Here is a 19,332-nt window from a genome sequence, read left to right on the forward strand (position 1 = left end):
ACTGTTGCTCTTAAAAGGTTCTTTGAAGGAGAAGTTTCAAACCATTAACTAAAAATCTCTGGGATTTACAGCTTTGTGTTTTTCCACTCTTACTATTCATGGGTCTTAAAAAACCAAGATACATTAAACAGTTCCATTTTCATTAAAATAGGTATTTCATAGCTTTGTTAATAGAGATGCACTTTTTCTTCAAGTGGGGAGTTGTTAGGTTGTATTTTATATTTATTTAAATAAATGCCTTTGAGTTTCCAAAATAGGTTTGATGACGTATTCAAACCTTTAAACTTGAAATTTCAAGTATGTCTTGTAGATTCTGAATTAGACTAAAAAAAACCCGTGTATTTCCAGTGACTTGGTGACCTTACTTATAACTTAACTATCCTTTTAGCTAAATTTTAGTTCAGTTGATAATTTTAAGTGCAAAACTATGCATGGTATGATCTCATTTTTCTATTAAAAAGTAACATGTTACTATATGTTTGGGAAAAGGAATCTGGATTGTTAAACATCAGACTGTTAAGTGCTGTCAAATTAGAGCAGTAGGAGGAAACAATAGGTCCTGAGAAGTTTGTGTTTTCTTAAAGGACTTGCGTAGTTCTGGACTAAACATCTTCAAAGGATGATAAGATTTTTTTTTTCTACTTCCTATTAGCAATTATTTCAAAGATTTTTTTTAACACTTGTTCATATAGGATTATAAGAAGATTTTGTTTGCCCCAGGCCACACTCATTGTACTTTTATGAAAGTACTATCTCTTTTTAAAGTGCATGGAGACCAGCAGGTAGAAGATCCTACCTTAGTTAAATCTTCAAAATAATTGTCTTCCTTGTGTCAGCAATAGCAATGGTGTTAATAGCAGCTATGGTCAGTTAATACTGCAAATCTCTCTGCAAGAATTAATTGATTGAAATAGGTAAAAATACTTGCTCATGCCTTTGACAAGTTTATCATGATATATTTAATATATTGTGCAATTCACTTAAAGTGTACAGTTCAGTGGTTTTGGGTAATACAGATAGATGCATCCATCATCACAGTCAATTTGAAAACATTTTCATTACCTCAAAAAGAAAACCTATACCTTTTGTCACCTCCTACCTTACAGCCCTCCTCCCTAGCAGCCCACTCATCTACTTTCTATCTCAGTGTATTTGCTTATTCTGGACATTTCATATAAATAGAATCCTACAATATCTGGTCTCTTGTGTCTGATTTCTTTAACTTAGTGAAATATTTATGATGTTCATTCATTAAGTCACATGTATCACTGTTTCTTTTTATTGCTGAATTATATTTTATTTTATGGGTATACTCTTATTTTGTCTTTTTATTCACTGGTTGATGGACATTTAGGTTGTTCCTAACATTAAACAACTGGGTAATAGACATTTTGTCCTAGCATTAGGTTAATTTTGGCTGTTTTGTTAATTGTGTCCTGCTTTTTTCCATTGACAGTATATCTGGGCAAATTTTTAAAATTAACAGTTAAAAATCTGCATTATTTTTAAACTGTAGTCTTTTAAAAAAACACCATATATTTTTTTATTGTAGTATATATGTCATTTACTTAACCAGTAATATTAATAGATTTTTAAAATTTTTTTCAGTTATAAATAGTACTTCAGTAAATATTCTTCCACATTTATCTTTGTATGTGTGTTTGTGTAGTATAGATTCTTAAAAGTAGAATTGCTGGATCAAAGGGCATAAATATTTACAGTTTTAATAAAATATTAGAGACCAGAAGACATGTTTAGTCGTAGTTCTATTTGATAATAAAGGTCTGTTGTCAAGTTATTTGTGCGTTCATCATGTATTCGTAGTTAGCCAAGGAAAACAAGTTCTTGCTTGAGTTAACAGAATATGTTAAAGGAAAAAAATATTTTTGTGTTGAAAATAACAGAAACATATCCACTTCAGGATCTCAGATGATAACATGGATATGCAATTCAGGAATACTTTTTGCTATTTTACTTTTCTTTGAATTAGAAACGCCTACTAAAAATGTCAGTGGTTGCTGTAAAAATGATAGCACCTTGTGGAGGTACTTCTAGTTAAAAAAAAGACTGGGTAATCTGAAACAGATCCTATAACAGAATTATAATCTGTTAAAATTGTCAGTTTCAAGGGTGGTCTCTCCCTGTTTCACCAGAATTTTCAGTGTTTTGTGCAGGTGAAGACACTGAAGCCAAATGGGTCTAAACCTGAGCTCCACTGCTCTGTCTTCTTTATTTTTTGATATATAAATGTGTATATATTTAATATTTAGTCATCTGTTATCAAAGCTATAAATTAAGTTTTTGACAAGGTAACAGTACGACTTGCAGTCTTTATTGGACACTTTGAAATTTTTTTTAGACTAAGTTGTATGTGTTTATGTGTGTGTGTGTAGAGAGAGTGCACTAGTGCCATTTGAAGTAGTAAAATTTTTGCTTAGTTTGTGCTAAAGGAAAGTTCATGAGTAGTAAATATTTGTTTTAATAAGTTTGTGAAATTATTAAAGAATAGTGCCTGGAGTCAAATTCAAGTTTTTCGACTTCAGTAAATGAATGAATCCCTAAATAGGAAGAAATGACAAATGGATTTGTAATCATGTAGGGTGTTTGTTTTTAGTGGTTAGTGCCTTCTGAGACAGGCTTCTTCTATATTACATCCTTATTATTAGAGTTTTCCTTGTCTTTCCAAGTGAAGACCTGAGGGATGGAATAGCTAGCACTATTTCCCAGGGTGTGTTAATGCTGCTTTATTAATATTGTTATACTGTATTAAATTAATAATCCTCATTTTTCCTTATTGGGAATTTTAATTAATATGTTATTTGGACATCTGAAGTTCCTGGATAAAGAGCTTACTTCAAGGACTTCTTAATAAAAACCCAGATTTCTGAATATAATTTAACCTTTTCTTGTTGCTTAACATTTTTAATACTTTAACAGTGAAGCGAAATGCTCAGGACCTTATTGCTCCAATTACTAGTGGTTTCCAAGATCTCATCTCCTTTAAAAAAATTTTTTTTTCTTTTTATTGTAAGCCTGGTAAATAGTATTTCTAATAATCTTTGTGCCTATTTGAATAGCCCTTTATTCCCAACTTGCTTCTAATTCGAATATGCGTAATGCACATTGGGAACCCAGGTAACCTGACTGGTAAGATATTTTTTTAAAGATAGATATTTATTTATTTGAGAATGAGTGAGTGAGTGAGCACAAGTAGGAGTGGGGGGAGGGGCAGAGGAAGAAGTAGAGGCAGACTTCCTGCTTAGCAGGGAACACAACCTCAGCTGAAGCAGACGCTTAACCAACTGAGCCACCCAGGTGTCCCCAAATATGACATTTTATTTTATTCTATTTTAAAAAAAAATTTTCTTTGTTTATTCGAGAGAGAAAGAGAGAGAGCATGGGGGGAGGGTAGAGGAAGAGGGAGAACCAGACTCGCTGCTGATTAGGCAATCCCACATGGGGCTCCATCCCAGGACCCCAGGATCATGACCTGAGCTGAAGGCAGACGCTCAACTGACTGAGCCACCCGGAGTTTCCCCCAAATATGACATTTTAATTTATCATATATATATGGCAAAATAATTACTTTTATATTCATTTATAAGTTTGTTAGGGATCACTTCAGCATAACTGGAAGTTTCTGTGTTTCCTGTTTTTGGTGAACTGTGAAAAAATTAGGGTTCATATTGTGTAATTCTTGCTTATTGTATTGCTATTTCCAGCAAAGATACTGAATTATTCATTATGTTATTTTCACTGAAGAAAAAAAAAAACTGCCAATTTTAGAGAGAGTTATTGAGCTTAGTTTATTCATAGTTGTTTAAATTTACTAAAAGATGCATTAGTTATTATAAACATTTTGTGGTATTGAATGTGTAAGTGATTAGTAATAGGCTGTCTTTATTCGGAAGTCAAGATTTACTTATTTTATTTTTTATTTTATTTATTTAAAGATTTTATTTATTTGACAGACAGCAAGAGAAGGCACATAAGCAGGGGGAGTGGGAGAGGGAAAAGCAGGCCTTCTGCTGAGCAGGGAGCCCGATGCAGGGCTAGATCCCAGGACCATGGGATCATGACCCAAACCAAAGGCAGGTGCTTTAAGCTTAAAGGGTTAAAGTCACCCAACGACTGAGCCACCCAGGCACCCCGAGATTTACTTGTTATAAAGCAGGGACTCTGCCTGAATAATCAGGAATCCCTTAGTTCATCTTGAAGGAATTGAAATGGGATTGATAATGTATTTTAAAAGATCCATGGTTACCTTTCCTAAATTATTCTGCATGTTATTTTTAAAAATTTCACTAATAAACTCACATGAGTGATTATAGAATGTGTACATGTGTGTTTAATGTGTGTATATGTATTTATAATAAATTGTAAACTTTGTCAAACTGCGTCATATTCCTTTGATACAGTTTGAAGTCCTATAATGAGCAACATTGGTTTAATTAAATTTAATGCTCCCCTGAGCATTAGAGTTGCATATTGGTTAATATAGGGTTATTCTTAAGTCGTTTTGATCTTTTTTTGTTGTTAAACTAAAAATCTTCTTCAATTTTAGGGGGAAAAAAATAGTGGCTTTGATGTCCTTTACCATAACATGAAACATGGACAGATATCAACAAAAGAACTAGCAGATTTTGTGAGAGAAAGGTATGTATTTTTTTAATAGTAATTTAACAGTTTGAGTTAAATTTTAGAATATAAATGAGAAAAAAAATTGTTTTTGAGCCATGCTCTATTTAGGGGGAAATGAGAGAGAGAGAATCTTAGTAGGCTCCTAGTGTAAAGCCAGAGGAGGGGCTCAGTCTCAAGACTCTGAGATCACAACCTGAGCGAAAATCAAGAGTCAGACACTTAACCAACTGAGCCACCCAGATGCCCCAGAAAATTTTAGTTAGATCTGGATTAAAATAAGTACACTCTTGAAAAGTGTATTATATATTTTAAAGTAGTGTGATTATCTAGCGGCTACACACTAAGGACTGCATAGTGGCTCCAGGGAGTATTGCTGAACTCCTGGTTTGTATTCATTGTTTATAAATAGCATTACAAACGATATAAATATAAATACATAAATAAATGGAATTTTGTAGGATAAAATACTATCATTTCTTTAAACAAACATGTCATTAAACATACTAAAATAATTTGAAAAGTCTAAGGTTTTTAAATTTGTAGTTTAATTATGTATTATTTATTTACTTATTTATTTAAATTTTAAGTAGACTCTGTGCCCATTGTGGGGCTTGAACTCACAACCCCGAGAGGTAGAGTTGCATGCTCTATCAACTGAGCCAGGCATGTGCCCCTCTAAGTTTTATTTTAAAGAAGTATAAGTATATATTTTTAAATTCTTTAAGTTTATAAAAATGTGATTGTCTTTAAGACTCTTAGAATATGGTCATCAATTTAAAAACTTAAAAATTAATGTAATTTGATTTGATTAAAGCTTTTTTTGTGGCTAGGCCCACTTGGTAATTTTTATAGGAGCACACTTAAGAGAGGTAAAGAGTTTACCTTAGTAATAGGGGGATATGTGTGTGTTTGTGTATATGTGTTTTTAAGATTTTATTTATTTGAGGGAGGACAAGCAGAGTGAAGGGCAGAGGGAGAAGCAGACTCCCTGCTGAGAATGGAGCCCCATGTGGGGCTCAATCTGGGGACTCTAGGATCATGACCTGACTGAGGGAAGATGCTTAATCAACTGAGTCACCCAGGAGCCCCAGCGATATTTTGCCTTTAGATATAATACTCCATTTTGGGGGGTACCTGACTGTCTCAGTTGTTGGGGCATGCTGCTCTCAGTCTCAGGGTCATGAGTTCAAGCCCCATGTTGGGCGTAGAGGTTACTTAAGAAAAAAACAAAAATACAGTACTCCATTCATTTATTCTTTCAATAATAAATATCCCATGTCTGCTGTGTGCTAGGCACTGGTCTGGATTCTGGTAATATAGGGGTTAAGATAGAGCTGCTGTCATCATAGAATTTACCAGAACATAGGAATTGGGGAACAAGGTTTTTTATGTAAGACCAATCCTCTTTTCTCTTTCACTTCTCTTTTGGAGTTAAGAGGGAGTCCAGAAGCTCTAAGTGCTGTGGATAAAGCTATCCTTCATTGGCTTCTGCGTCATCCTTGGCAGGAATAAAGAAGGGGTCTCACAGTGCTGTGTCTCCTGGCATGTCCTGTAGCCTTCCTTCTCCCCCAGCACTAACATCACTAACTGTAACTACTTTGAAATCATCCAGGCAGTTGTCATAATGCCTTTTAGCCTGTTTATATCAGTCACGCTAAGAAGTCCACAACTCCTGAGTCATCCTTTTTTGTCTGGAATCTAATCCTTTATGATTCTGTGGGCTCTTAAGACAACCCCTCCCTCCACTACCATGTTCCTGGTTTAATGTTTTCTTCATAGCACTTACAACCATCAGATACGTGATATTTATTTGTCCGTCCCTCTCCTCTAGAATGTAAACCCTACAAGGGCAGGGATTTTTTTTTCCTTTTCTTTTTTTTTCTTTTTCTTTTGGTGGGGGTTGGTGCTTCTTATATCTCTTGCATTTGGGAGAGTACTTGGCTCTTAGTAAGGATTTTTATGATAGAATTAAACTCTGACTTTACTGCCCTGATCCTAGCTATTATTATTGTTGCCTGAACTGCAACAGTAGCTCCTGTCTTTCATATCTACATTCATTCTTGTTCCCCTGCAACTTATTCCCCTCACTGTAATTGGAGTGCCTTTTCTAAACCTCAGAAAGGTTTGTTACCTCTCCTGTTTAAACCATTTCAGATTCTTCATATTTCTCTGAAGGTGGGCCTGCCCTCATCTTGATCTGATCCCAAACCACCTTTCAAGCTTTAGTTCATGCCAGTCTCTTCCTTATTCTCTTTCCTCTCCAGAGACATTAGTCATTATTTTTGAAAGACGTCTTCCAGTCCACAGTTTGTACATGCTTATTCCTATTTTTGCCTAATTAATGCCTGCTTATTTTTCAGAGCTCAGCAGTGTGGCCCGTTCTTCGTGGATGCTTTTCCTTATTTCCCTGATTCTGTCAAAAACACCTGTTATAGTATCTCTCAACATCATATATCTCTTTGCAGTATTTATGAAATTTTATAATTATTCATTTTTTAATATTTATTTCTATGTTTCCCTATAAAGGATATAGTATTTTTTTGTATCCTGGTGCCTAGAACAGAGCCTGGCACAATTAGATACTTCTATTTCTTGAAGGAATGAGTGAGAAAGAAGGAAAGAAAGATAAACTCATAAACATACAGTGTGCACTAAGGATTGTGTATGTATTATTTCATTTAACTATGAAAACTCTAATTCCTGTTTTATAGATAAGAAAATTCGGGCCTAGAAAGGTTAATTTCCTGTCAGTTATTTAGAGTTTCTCTCCTCCTTTCATCCCTTCTTCCCTGCTGGTATGTTCCCTTTTTCCCTCCTCCATTCCTCCTTTGCCCCTTTCTTCCTTTTTGTCTCTTGCTCCATTACTGCTTTCCTCTTTCCTATCTTCCTTCCAACAGCTTTATCAAAGTATAGTTGACAAATAGTATACTACACATTTAAAGTGTATAATTGGATAAATTTTGACGTATACATACACTCAGTGAAACCATCACCACAGTCAAGGTGGTGAACATATGCATCATCCCCTTTGTAATTCCTCCCTCTGTCTCTCCCTTTTATCCCTGAGCACCCACTCATTTGCTTCTGAGACTTAGGTTAGTTTGTATTTTCTAGAATTTTATAGGAATGGGATCATACTGAATATACTCTGTCATCCAGTACTTTCACTCAGTATAATTATGTTGAGATTGATCCATGTTGTTGCATGTATCAATAATTCATTCCTTTCTACTGTTAAGTAGTATTCAAATGGCAAAGGAAGTTAGTTGTACCTATTTTTGAACTTTGTATTAAGTATATCAATTTAATCATTATATTGAGTGTTCTTTTGTCTTCTTTTACTCAGCATGTTTGTGAGATTCATTTTTTTTTAAAGATTATTTATTTATTTATTTGAGAAACAGAGATCACAAGTAGGCAGAGAGACAGGCAAAGAGAGAGGGGGAAGCAGGCTCCCCGCTGAGAAGAGAGCCTGAAGCGGGGCTGGATCCCAGGACCCTGGGATCCTGACCTGAGCCGAAGGCAGAAGCTTTAACCCACTGAGCCACCCAGGCGCCCCGTGAGATTCATTTTTGAGTGTAGTATAATTATGTTCAATGTTACGTAATACTAAATTGTGTAAATATGCCAAAATATGTCTACTACTGTTTACAGACATTTGGATTCTTTCCAGTTTTTTTTTTTTTTTGCTATTACTAGTAATATTGCTTTGAATACTCCTGTATGAGAGTCTTGCTATACATATACTTATATTTATATTACGTATATACCTTAGAGTAGAATTGCCAGGTCATAGAGTTATGTATATGCAATACCAAAGAATTTTCCAAGATGGTTGTACCGGTTTATACCAGCAGCAGCCTTGTTTCAGAGTTCTAGTTGTTAATGTCTTCATCACCACTTGGTATTGCCACTCTTTAAATTTGAATCATTCTGATAAGTGGAAGTACATGTCTCCCCCACTTTTCAGAAGTTGGTGTTACGCCACTTTGCTCTTAAGAAAGATATATATCACTTTGCCAACCAAGAACAATCCTTAGAGGATTTTTGCTTTTGCAAAAAATAGCAAAATGAGAAAATAATGTTTGGCATTTGTTTTGCAGTGAGCCCTTATGGAAGCGGTGTGTACAAGGAGAGTGGCGCTGCCAAGCTCCTTCCCCGGGAACTGCTTAGCATCTCATTTTCATACCGCCATAGTTTTGAACTGTGTCTGTGAACATCTGTGCCTTAGCTCAGTTTATTTTATGCATCTGTTAGCAAGATATGCCCTACATTATCAGAAAAGCCTAAGAGGGGTTATTTTTTGGGTCTGGTAAAGCTCAAAAATTTTTCTGTGTAAATTAATGGTAATTGCTTCTTTGCTTTATGCCATTTTGGCTTATGAAAGATTTCATAGGAAGGCTGTACTTTTATTTTGTTTGTTTTTTTATTGAAAAAAATTTTATTTATGTATTTGAGAGAGAGAGTGTAGAGAGAGTATGAGGGGGGAGGGTCAGAGGGAGAAGCAGACTCCCTGCTGAGCGGGGAGCCCAACATGGGGCCTGATCTCTGGACTCCAGGATAATAACCTGAGCCAAAGGCAGAGGTTTAACCAGCTGAGCTACCCAAGTGCCCTAGAAGGCTATACTTTTAGATTGTGAGGGATACCTGTATTTCATTGTGGTTTTAATTTGCATTTTCCTGATAGATGATGACCTTGAGCATCCTTTCATAGGTTTATTAGTTATTTGCATTTTCTCTTTAATGAAGTACCTGTTAATCTCTTTTTTTAATAAAATATTTATTTGAGAGAGGGAGAGAGAGCACATAATGTGTGCAAGTGGGGGAAAGGATGGAGTGATAGAGTCCTCATGCCGACTCCCTGTGAGCAGGGAGCCCATCGTAAGCCTTTAACCCACAACCCAGGAGATCAGGACCTCAGCTGAAACTGAGTGGGATGTTGATCCAGCTGAGCCACCTAGGCGCCCCTTCTGTCCATCTCCTGTGGTTTTTTTTTTTTTTTTAAACCCTGTTAAAGAACAAATTGAAGGAACTCTATGTATTTTGGGTGAAAGCAATTTGTCAGCATATATACACATTTATATATAAATCGCCTTGATTTTTATGTATTGACTTCGTGTCCAGAAACGTGTAAGTTTTGCTTATTCTGATAACTTATCTGTAAATTGTTTTGGATTTTCTGTGTGTACAGTCATCTTGTACAAGTGACAGTTTTATATCTCAGTTTCCAGTCCTCATACCTTTATATTTAGTTTTCTTATCTTACCATACTGAAGTATTACTTTAGGTGTAATACTGAATAGAAATGCTGATGGCAGGCATCTTGTCTTGTTCCTGGTCTCACATTTATTTCACTCTTGTTTTTTTTTAAATTTATTACTATTATTTTTTAAGATTTTGTTTATTTATTTGACAGACAGAGATCACAAGTAGGCAGAGAGGCAGGCAGAGAGAGGAGGAAGCAGGATCCCTGCTAAGCAGAGAGCCCAATGCGGGACTCAATCCCAGGACCCTGGGATCATGATCTGAGCTGAAGGCAGAGGCTTTCACCCACTGAGCCACCCAGGGGCCCCTCACTCTTGTTTTTTTTAAGTTAGGCTCCATGCCCAGTGTGGAGCCCAACATGGGGCTTGAACTCAGGACCCTGAGGTAAAGACCTGAGCTGAGATTTAGAGTCCGACGCTTTACCAAATGAGCCACCCAGGCGCCCTTCACATTTCACTCTTAAATATTATATATTTACTCAGTTTTTTTCCTTACTGTTAATCAAATCAAGGAAACTTCCTTTTATATATTGTTTTGTAATTTTTTTAAAAATTATGAATGGATGTTGAATTTGGCCAGTACTTTTCCTGTATCTATTGAGATGTTTTTCTTTCTTTTTTCCCCCCTTGTTAAAATCTGAATTTGAATTTTGAATGTTAGACTTTCCATTTCTGATACAAACCAACTTGGTGGAGATATACTATCACTTTTATATATTGGTGGGTTAGTTTGCTATTTTATTTAGGATTTTAGCATCTATATTTGTTATTGAGATTGGCCTGAAAAATTCCTTTATCTAAGTGTCCTTAGGTTTTGGTCTCAAGGTTAGTTAGGCTTATAAAATGAGTTGCATATATCTCATATTTTTATTCACTGAAAAAATTTGTGGTATATTATAGTTTCTTCTTTATGTGTTTCATAGATTTTGCTAGTAGACCCATCTGGACTTGAAATCATCTTTATAGGAAGGTTTCAAATTACATACTTAATTTCTTCAGTAGTTATACGACCATTCAGATATTCCAGTTTTTCAGTGAGTTTGATAAGTCACACACACACACACACAGATTTTTAAAGATTTACTTATTTTAGAAAAAGCTCGAGCATGCATGAGTTGTGGGGAAGGACACATAGAGAGGAAGGGGAGAGAAGTAGACTCCCTACTGAATGTGGGAGCTGGGGGCTGGCTTGATCCCATAATCCTGAGATTATGACCTGAGCCAAAATCAGGAGTCTGCCACTGAACTGAATGAGCCACCCAGGCACCCTAATAAATTACATTTTCAAGAATTTTTATAATTTCATCTACATTTAAAAAAATTTTTTCATTTTTATTTTAACTAGGCTCCATGCCCAATGTGGGTCTTGAACTCATGACCCTAATACTAAGCGTTGCATGTTATGTTATTGACTAAGCCAGCCAGGCACACCCCCTTTTATGAACTTTTTAAATGCCTGCTGGATCTGTATTAGATGTCTCCTTTTTACTCCTGACATCAGTTATTTGTGACTTCTTTATATTTTATGATCAGTCTCATTTGTCACTTGTTTGTTCTAAGTTTTTATAAAAAAAGCAACTATTGGCTTTGCTGATCCTTTTTGTATGTTTATTTTCTATTTCATTAACTTTCTATTCCTTATTTCCTCTGACTTTGTGTTCTTTTTCTAACTTTGAGATGGATGTTTAACAATGCTTTTCACCCTTTTTTTCATTTCTTTTTTTTTAATACTTAAATTTTTTTGAGTAATGTGTATACCCAACATGGGGCTCAAACTCAGAACCCCAAGATCAAGAGTTGCATGCTCCACCAGCTGAGCCAGCCAGGTGCTCCAGCCTTTTTTCATTTCTGATATATTCATTTAAGTCTGTGAATTTCCCTTAAGCATAGCTTTATTGTGTCTCACCAGTTTTGAGTAGTAGAATTTTCATTATATTTAGTTTAAGGATAGTTTAATTTTCTTGTGCTTTTTTTCTTGCCTCCCTGGGTTATTTAGAAGTATATTTTTAAATTTCTAGATATGTATTGATTTTTAAAGGTATATTTTTGCTTATGCTTAATTACATGTATTTAGAGAACATACTCTGTATGATTTCAGCATTTTGAAATATGTTGACACTTGGATTATGGACCAGGATAGAGTCAATTTTGGTAAATATCTTCATGTACCTGAAAGTCTGTGTTCTGCATTTGTTGTCTATATGTTTTTAAGTTTGTGCATTCTTTTGTTCATTTCTAATCTTTCCCCACTGGTTTTTGTTTTTGTTTTTTTTTCCTGTTCATTTTATCATTTCCTAAGAGGATTATAGTTAGTCTCCCATTTTGATTGTGGTTTTTCTGTTTATCCATGTAGTTCTGTCAACTTTACTTATATATATTTGAAGCCATATTAGTAGGTGGATACACATTATTTTTTTTTAAATTGAGGTGTGGTTGACATAATTAATGTTAACATTAGTTTCAGGTGTACAACATAGTGATTCAACAACTGTATACTTAATGCTATGCTCACCACAAGTATAGCTACCATGTAGTACCATACAGTGCTATTACAATAGTTTTGACTGTATTTCCTCTGCTGTACCTTTTATCCCCATGACTTATTCATACCATAAATGGAAGCCTGTACCTCCTGCTCCCCTTTCATCCATATTGCCCATTCCCCCTCATCCCTCCTGTTACCTTCCTTCTGACAACCTACTAGTATGTTCTCTGTATCTTTAGGTCTGGTTTTGCTTTTGTTTATTTTTTTTTTTAAGATTTTATTTATTTATTTGACAGAGATTGCAAGTAGGCAGAGAGGCGGGCAGAGAGAAAAGGGAAGCAGGCTCCCCCTGAGCAGAGAGCCCAACGTGATGTCGGCTTGATCCCAGGACCCTGAGACCATGACATGAGCTGAAGGCAGAGGCTTAACCCACTGAGCTACCGAGGCGCCCCACATTTGTTCTGTTTTTTAGAGTCCACATATAAGTGAAACCGTATGGTATTTGCCTGACATTTCACCTACTGTAATCCCTCTTATGTCCATCCATGTTATTGTAAATGGCAAGATCTCATTCTTTTTTTTAAATTAAATTTAATTTTTTTCAATATTGTTCCAAAATTCATTGTTTATGGACCACATTCAGTGCTTCATGCAATATGTGCCCTCCATAATACCTACCACCAGGCTAACCCCCCCACACACTCCCCAAAACCGATCTCATTCTTTTTATGGCTGGCTGAGTAATATCTGTCTATCCATCCATTCATCCATCTTGTCCTTCCATCCCACATTTTCTTAATCCATTCATCTAAGAGTGGACATTTAGGTTGCTTCTGTATCTTGGTTATTGTAGATGATGCTGCAATAAACACAGTGGTGCATATGTCTTTTCGAATTAGTGTTTTTGTTTTCTTTGGGTAAATAACCAGTAGAATCACTGTATTATATGGTATTTTTAATTTCTTTGAGGAACCTCAATAATGTTTTCCACAGGGGCTGCATGAATTGACATTCCCACCAACACTGCACGATGTTTCCTTTTTCTCCACATCCTCGCCAACACTTATTATTTCTTGTCTTTTTGATACTAGCTATTCTAACTGGTATGAGGTGATACCGCATTGTGGTTTTGACTTGCATTTCTCTGATGATTAGTGATACTGAGCACCTTTTCATGTGTCTGTTGACCATCAGTATGTCTTCTTTGGGAAAATGTCTTTAGGTTTTCTGGGCAGATACAACTTTAGAACTAATACATCTTCAGGTGAATTGAACTTTTTATCATTGTGAAGTGTCCTTTATATGCCTGGCATTGTTTTTTGCTTTAATTCTACTTTTTTTTTTAAAGTGTCATCAGTTTGCTTTTGTTAAGTTTTTGTGTGGTATTTGTATTCTTTTTTTTGCTGTGTCCTTGTGGTGTAGTGTGTTATTTTAAAAGGCATTTTTACTTTAATTGGAGAATTTAGTCCATTATGTACAGTATAATTGTAGATATATTTGGGTTCAAATTTCTTATCTCAGAGGTTGTCAGATTTTTTTGTGTAAAAATCCAGAAAGTAAATATTTTAGGTTTTGTGTACCATCTGATCTCTGTTGCCGCTATCGTCTTTGCTGTTTTAGTACAAAAATAGCCATAACTAATATGTAAATAAATGAGCTTGGCTGTGCTCTAATAAAAATTTATTTATAAGAACAAAAATGGGCCATATGTGGCCAATGGTGCTGTAGGTTGCCAAACTATATGCTATTTTAAATTAATATTTTTTATCCTACTTACACTGAATTTTTTCCCTCTTCTTTCTTGCTTTTTGGACTTTTAAAAAAAATTCTTTTATTAGCTTAGAAGTAATACCTTCTTCTACTTTTCTTTTAATGGTTATCCTAGGTTTACAACAAAATTGAGAGGAAGATGTGGAGATTTCCCATTTGCCCCCTGCCCTGACAGATGCATAGCTTCCCCCATTATCAACATCCTCCACCAGAATGGTATATCTAAAACATTTGTTTTAATTTCTTAATTTTTAAAATTTTTATTTAAAAATTTTTAATTGACATACAAAATTTAGTTGACATACAAATTATATTAGTTTCAGGCATACAGTGTACTGAATTGATAATTGTGTAAGTTAGGAAAAGCTCACCACAATAAGTGTGGTTACATTCTGTCACCATACGAATTTATTCCAATATTGTTGGCCCTGTTCCCAATGCTATACTTTTCGTACCCATAACTTATTTATTTTATAACTGGAAGTTTGTATCTCTTAATCATCTTCTCCTATTTTGTCTGTATCCCCACCTCCCTGGAATATGGTATATTTTTTACCAGGTGTGAACCTACATTGATACATTATAATCACCCAAAGTCCATTGTTTTGCCTTGGGGGTTCACCCATACATTATACGGGTTGGACAAATGATAATGACATGTATCCATCATTACAGTATTATGTAAAACATTTTCACTGTATTAGGAATTCTTTATGCTCTTTTTCACTGATTGCCTTTTCCAGTTGTTATATGGTTGAAATCGTACAGTATCTAATAGACTTTTCAGATTGGCTTCTTTCATTTAGTAGTATTCATTTAAGGTGACTTAATGTCTTTTCATGCCTTGGTGGCTCATTTCTTTTTAGTACCGAATAATACTCCATTGTCTGGAAGATATCTTGGTTACTTCCAAGTTTTGGCAGTAATGAATAAAGGTCCTATAAGCATCTGTGTGCGGGTTTTTTTGTGGACATGTTTCCAAATCTTTTGCGTAGATAACAGGGAACTCCATTGCTGGATTATGTGGTCAAAGTATGTTTAGTTTTGTAAATAACTACCAAACTGTGCCAAAGTAGCTGTATCATTTTGCATTTCTGCCAGCAATGTTGGAGAATTCCTTTGCTCCACAGCCTTGCTAGTATTTGGTTTTCTCAGTGGTTCAGACTTTGGTCCTTATAATAGGTATATAGTTGTATCTTGCTTTAATTTAGATTTCCTTGATGACATATGATATGTAGCTTCTTTTTATATGCTTATTTGACACCTTTATATCTTTTTTGGTGAGATGTCTGGTTAAGGTTGTTGGCCCATTTTTAAATCTCATTGTTGTCTTTTTTTTTTTTTTTAAGATTTTATTTATTTATCAGAGAGAGAGAGAGGAAGAGTGAGCGAGCACAGGCAGACAGAATGGCAGGCAGAGGCAGAGGGAGAAGCAGGCTCCCTGCCGAGTAAGGAGCCCGATGTGGGACTCAATCCCAGGATGCTGGGATCATGACCTGAGCCAAAGGCAGCTGCTTAACCAACTGAGCCACCCAGGTTTCCCTCTCATTGTTGTCTTATTGTTGAGTTCCAAGAGTTCTTTATATATTTGAGATAAGTCTTTCTTCAAATGTGTCTTTTGCAAATGGTTTCTTCCAGTCTATGACTTCTCATTTTCTCGACATTGTGTTTCACAGAGCAGAAATTTTTAATTTTAATGAAGTCCAACTTACTGATTTCTGTCATAGGTCTTTGTTGTTTATCTGGAAAGACATCACTATATCCAAGATCTTCTGGGTTTTCTCTTATGTTATTATTTTCTAGGAGTTGCACAGTTTTGCATGCCACTGGATTTTTAATTATTTATTTAAGAATTTTATTTAGTTGAGAGAGAGCGAGAGCGAGAGCATGAGCATGGGGGAGAGGCAGAAGGAGAGGGAGAAGCAGACTGCCTTGCTGAGTAGAGAACCTGGTGTGGAACTCAATCTCAAGACCCTGGGATCATGACTTAGGCTGAAGGCAGAGACACCCAGGTGCTCACTGAAAAAATTTTTTTTTTAAATTCAAGATCATTCCAGTATCTATTGTTGAGATGTTAGGTATCAGTAATTATTGCTTCTTTAAAGGTAATATTTGAAACCTGGCAATTCACAGACCTGTACCCCTGGGGATAAAAATATATTATATGTTTATAAAAAATAAAAAATTTTAAAAAAAAGGTAATATTTGGTTGTTGGAAGGGTTTAGCTGCTTTTAAGATTTTCTTTTAGCCTTTCATTTTCAGCACTTTTCACCTAGGTGTAAACATGTCACCTAGGTAGACATAGTTTTACTATGTGATGAGGTATAGATTTCTTTTTATTTATACTCTTAGGGTTTGTTGGGCTACTTGGATCTGTGGTTTGCTCTCTTTTGCCAGTTTTGGAAAATTGTCCATTATTTCTGGAAATAATTCTTCTGACTTCCCCCAGCCCCTTTATACATTAGGTTTTTTTACTTTGTCCTTTTTCTGTTTTCCATTCTTCCATTTCTCTTCTCTGTTTTCCATTCTTTACTCTCTCTGAGCTTTATACCAGGATAGAGTCTTCTCACTTCTCTTCTGGTTTACTGCTTCTCACTGTAGTGTATTGAATCTGCTACTTAACCTCATGGGTTGAGATATTAATTTTTGATACTGTATTTTTTTTAGATAAAGAATTTAACCTTTTTTTCAAATTTGCTATGATTTCCTTCACTTTCTAAAAATGATTTCTATTTCTCTACTGAAATTCTTGATTGATTGATTGATTTACACTCTACACCCAGTGTAGGGCTTGAACTCAGGACCCTGAGATCAAGAGTCACATGCTCTAGTGACTGAGCCAGGTAGATGCCCCGCAAATTCTTGCTTTAATGTAGTATCTCCTTGAAGATAATATATGAACTCAAAATCTAAGCTTTATAATCGCAGCATTTGGAACATTGCTAATTTGTTCTTACTGGGTTTTTGTTCCTTTGTCTTATTTGCTTATGTGCCTGATGCTTTATAAATGTGTGTAAGACATCCATACCAGGATGCAGTATCAGGGTTTGAAAAAATACAGTTGGTAGTCCCTTTGAAAGCTTGCCTATTAGGTTTATCCTTACTCATTGAGTGTCAGCTAAACGTTACGGGATTTCCCATGCTTCCCATCTCTGGTAAGTCTCAATCTAGTTTTGTCTCCCTTACCCTGTGAGGCTTTGAAAAACTCTGCTCCTCTTCTTAGTCTCAGTTTCTGCTTCTAGATGCCCCCCAGGGAAAAGCTGACCAATGTATCTGACTTATTTCTTTGAATATCCTTAGATCTTGGCTTACTCATTGTTAATTGCCTCCTGAGCTCTCTGATGCCTTTTAGTTAGACCCTTTCTCCATGATTTTCTGGTTTTCATCATCAGGAGGTTTTTCTATCAGTTTACTGGTGCGGGAGATTGAATCACTTTTTGTTGCTGTTAAACTTACCCATTGAGATAATGTTTTTTTCTGTATTAACTTTTTTTAGATGATCAAAGTACCACCCTTGTGTGATACAGTATGTTAAAAAAGACATACAGAAGTTTAAAGGAGCGAAAAAAGTCACAGTTCCATCAGTGAGAGAGTTACTGTTAACAGTTTTTTTTAAAATTTATTTTTTATTTATTTTCAGCATAACAGTATTCATTATTTTTGCACCACACCCAGTGCTCCATGCAATCCGTGCCCTCTATAATACCCACCACCTGGTACCCCAACCTCCCACCCCTTCAAAACCCTCAGATTGTTTTTCAGAGTCCATAGTCTCTCATGGTTCACTTCCCCTTCCAATTTCCCCCAACTCCCTTCTCCTCTCTAACTCCCCATGTCCTCCATGCTATTTGTTATGCTCCACAAATAAGTGAAACCATATGATAATTGACTCTCTCTGCTTGACTTATTTCACTCAGCATAATCTCTTCCAGTCCTGTCCATGTTGCTACAAAAATTGGGTATTCAGGGGCGCCTGGGTGGCTCAGTGGGTTGGGCCACTGCCTTCGGCTCAGGTCATGGTCTCGGGGTCCTGGGATCAAGTCCCGCATCGGGCTCTCTGCTCAGCAGGGAGCCTGCTTTCCTCTCTCTCTCTCTCTGCCTGCCTCTCCATCTACTTGTGATTTCTCTCTGTCAAATAAATAAATTAAAAAAAAAATCTTAAAAAAAAATTGGGTATTCATCCTTTCTGATGGAGGCACAATACTCCATCGTGTATATGGACCACATCTTCCTTTTCCATTTGTCCGCTGAAGGGCATCTTGGTTCTTTCCACAGTTTGGCGACAGTGGCGATTGCTGCTATAAACATTGGGGTGCAGATGGCCCTTCTTTTCACTACATCTGTATCTTTGGGGTAAATACCCAAAGTGCAATGGCAGGGTCATAGGGAAGTTCTATTTTTAATTTCTAGAGGAATCTCCACACTGTTCTCCAAAGAGGCTGCACCAACTTGCATTCCCACCAACAGTGTAAGAGGGTTCCCCTTTCTCCACATCCCCTCCAACACATGTTGTTTCCTGTCTTGCTAATTTTGGCCATTCTAACTGGTGTAAGGTGATATCTCAATGTGGTTTTAATTTGAATCTCCCTGAAGGCTAGTGATGATGAACATTTTTTCATGTGTCTGATAGCCATTTGTATGTCTTCATTGAAGAAGTGTCTGTTCATATCTTCTGCCCATTTTTTGATATGATTGTCTGTTTTGTGTGTGTTGAGTTTGAGGAGTTCTTTATAGATCCTGGATATCAACCTTTTGTCTGTACTGTCATTTGCAAATATCTTCTCTCATTCTGTGGGTTGCCTATTTGTTTTCTTGACTGTTTCCTTTGCTGTGCAGAAGCTTTTGATTTTGATGAAGTCCCAAAAGTTTATTTTTACTTTTGTTTCCTTTGCCTTTGGAGACATATCTTGAAAGAAGTTGCTGTGGCTGATATCGAAGAGATTACTGCCTATGTTCTCCTCTAGTATTCTGATGGATTCCTGTCTCACGTTGAGGTCTTTTATCCATTTTGAGTTTATCTTTGTGTACGATGTGAGAGAATGGTCGAGTTTCATTCTTCTACATATAGCTGTTAACAGTTTCTTTTTGTAAGAGAGCTAGGTGTTGTGGCCATAGGGTTGGGGAAAAGTTTGAAATAAGTTTGGTTTGGATATTTTTAGTTTGAGGGGACT

General features: G+C 35.9%; 1 protein-coding gene across 6 annotated transcripts in view; it reads left to right on the forward strand.

Moving 5' to 3' along the window:
* The window catches only part of FCHO2 (FCH and mu domain containing endocytic adaptor 2), a 118,769-nt gene that overhangs the window by 11,871 nt on the left and 87,566 nt on the right, over positions 1-19,332 (forward strand). For 2 of the 6 annotated variants that reach the window (XM_059175215.1, XM_059175216.1), the window contains exon 2: positions 4,565-4,656. The exons of 3 other annotated variants lie outside the window; for them this stretch is intronic. In XM_059175215.1, the coding sequence (XP_059031198.1) occupies positions 4,565-4,656 (92 nt within the window). Of the gene's footprint in view, positions 1-4,564; positions 4,657-12,003; positions 12,057-19,332 lie in introns of those variants that run through there. One more of the 6 variants, XM_059175217.1, reaches the window with a different exon arrangement.

This window comes from Mustela lutreola, chromosome 5 (genome assembly GCF_030435805.1).
Source record: "Mustela lutreola isolate mMusLut2 chromosome 5, mMusLut2.pri, whole genome shotgun sequence".
Lineage (NCBI taxonomy): Eukaryota > Metazoa > Chordata > Mammalia > Carnivora > Mustelidae > Mustela > Mustela lutreola.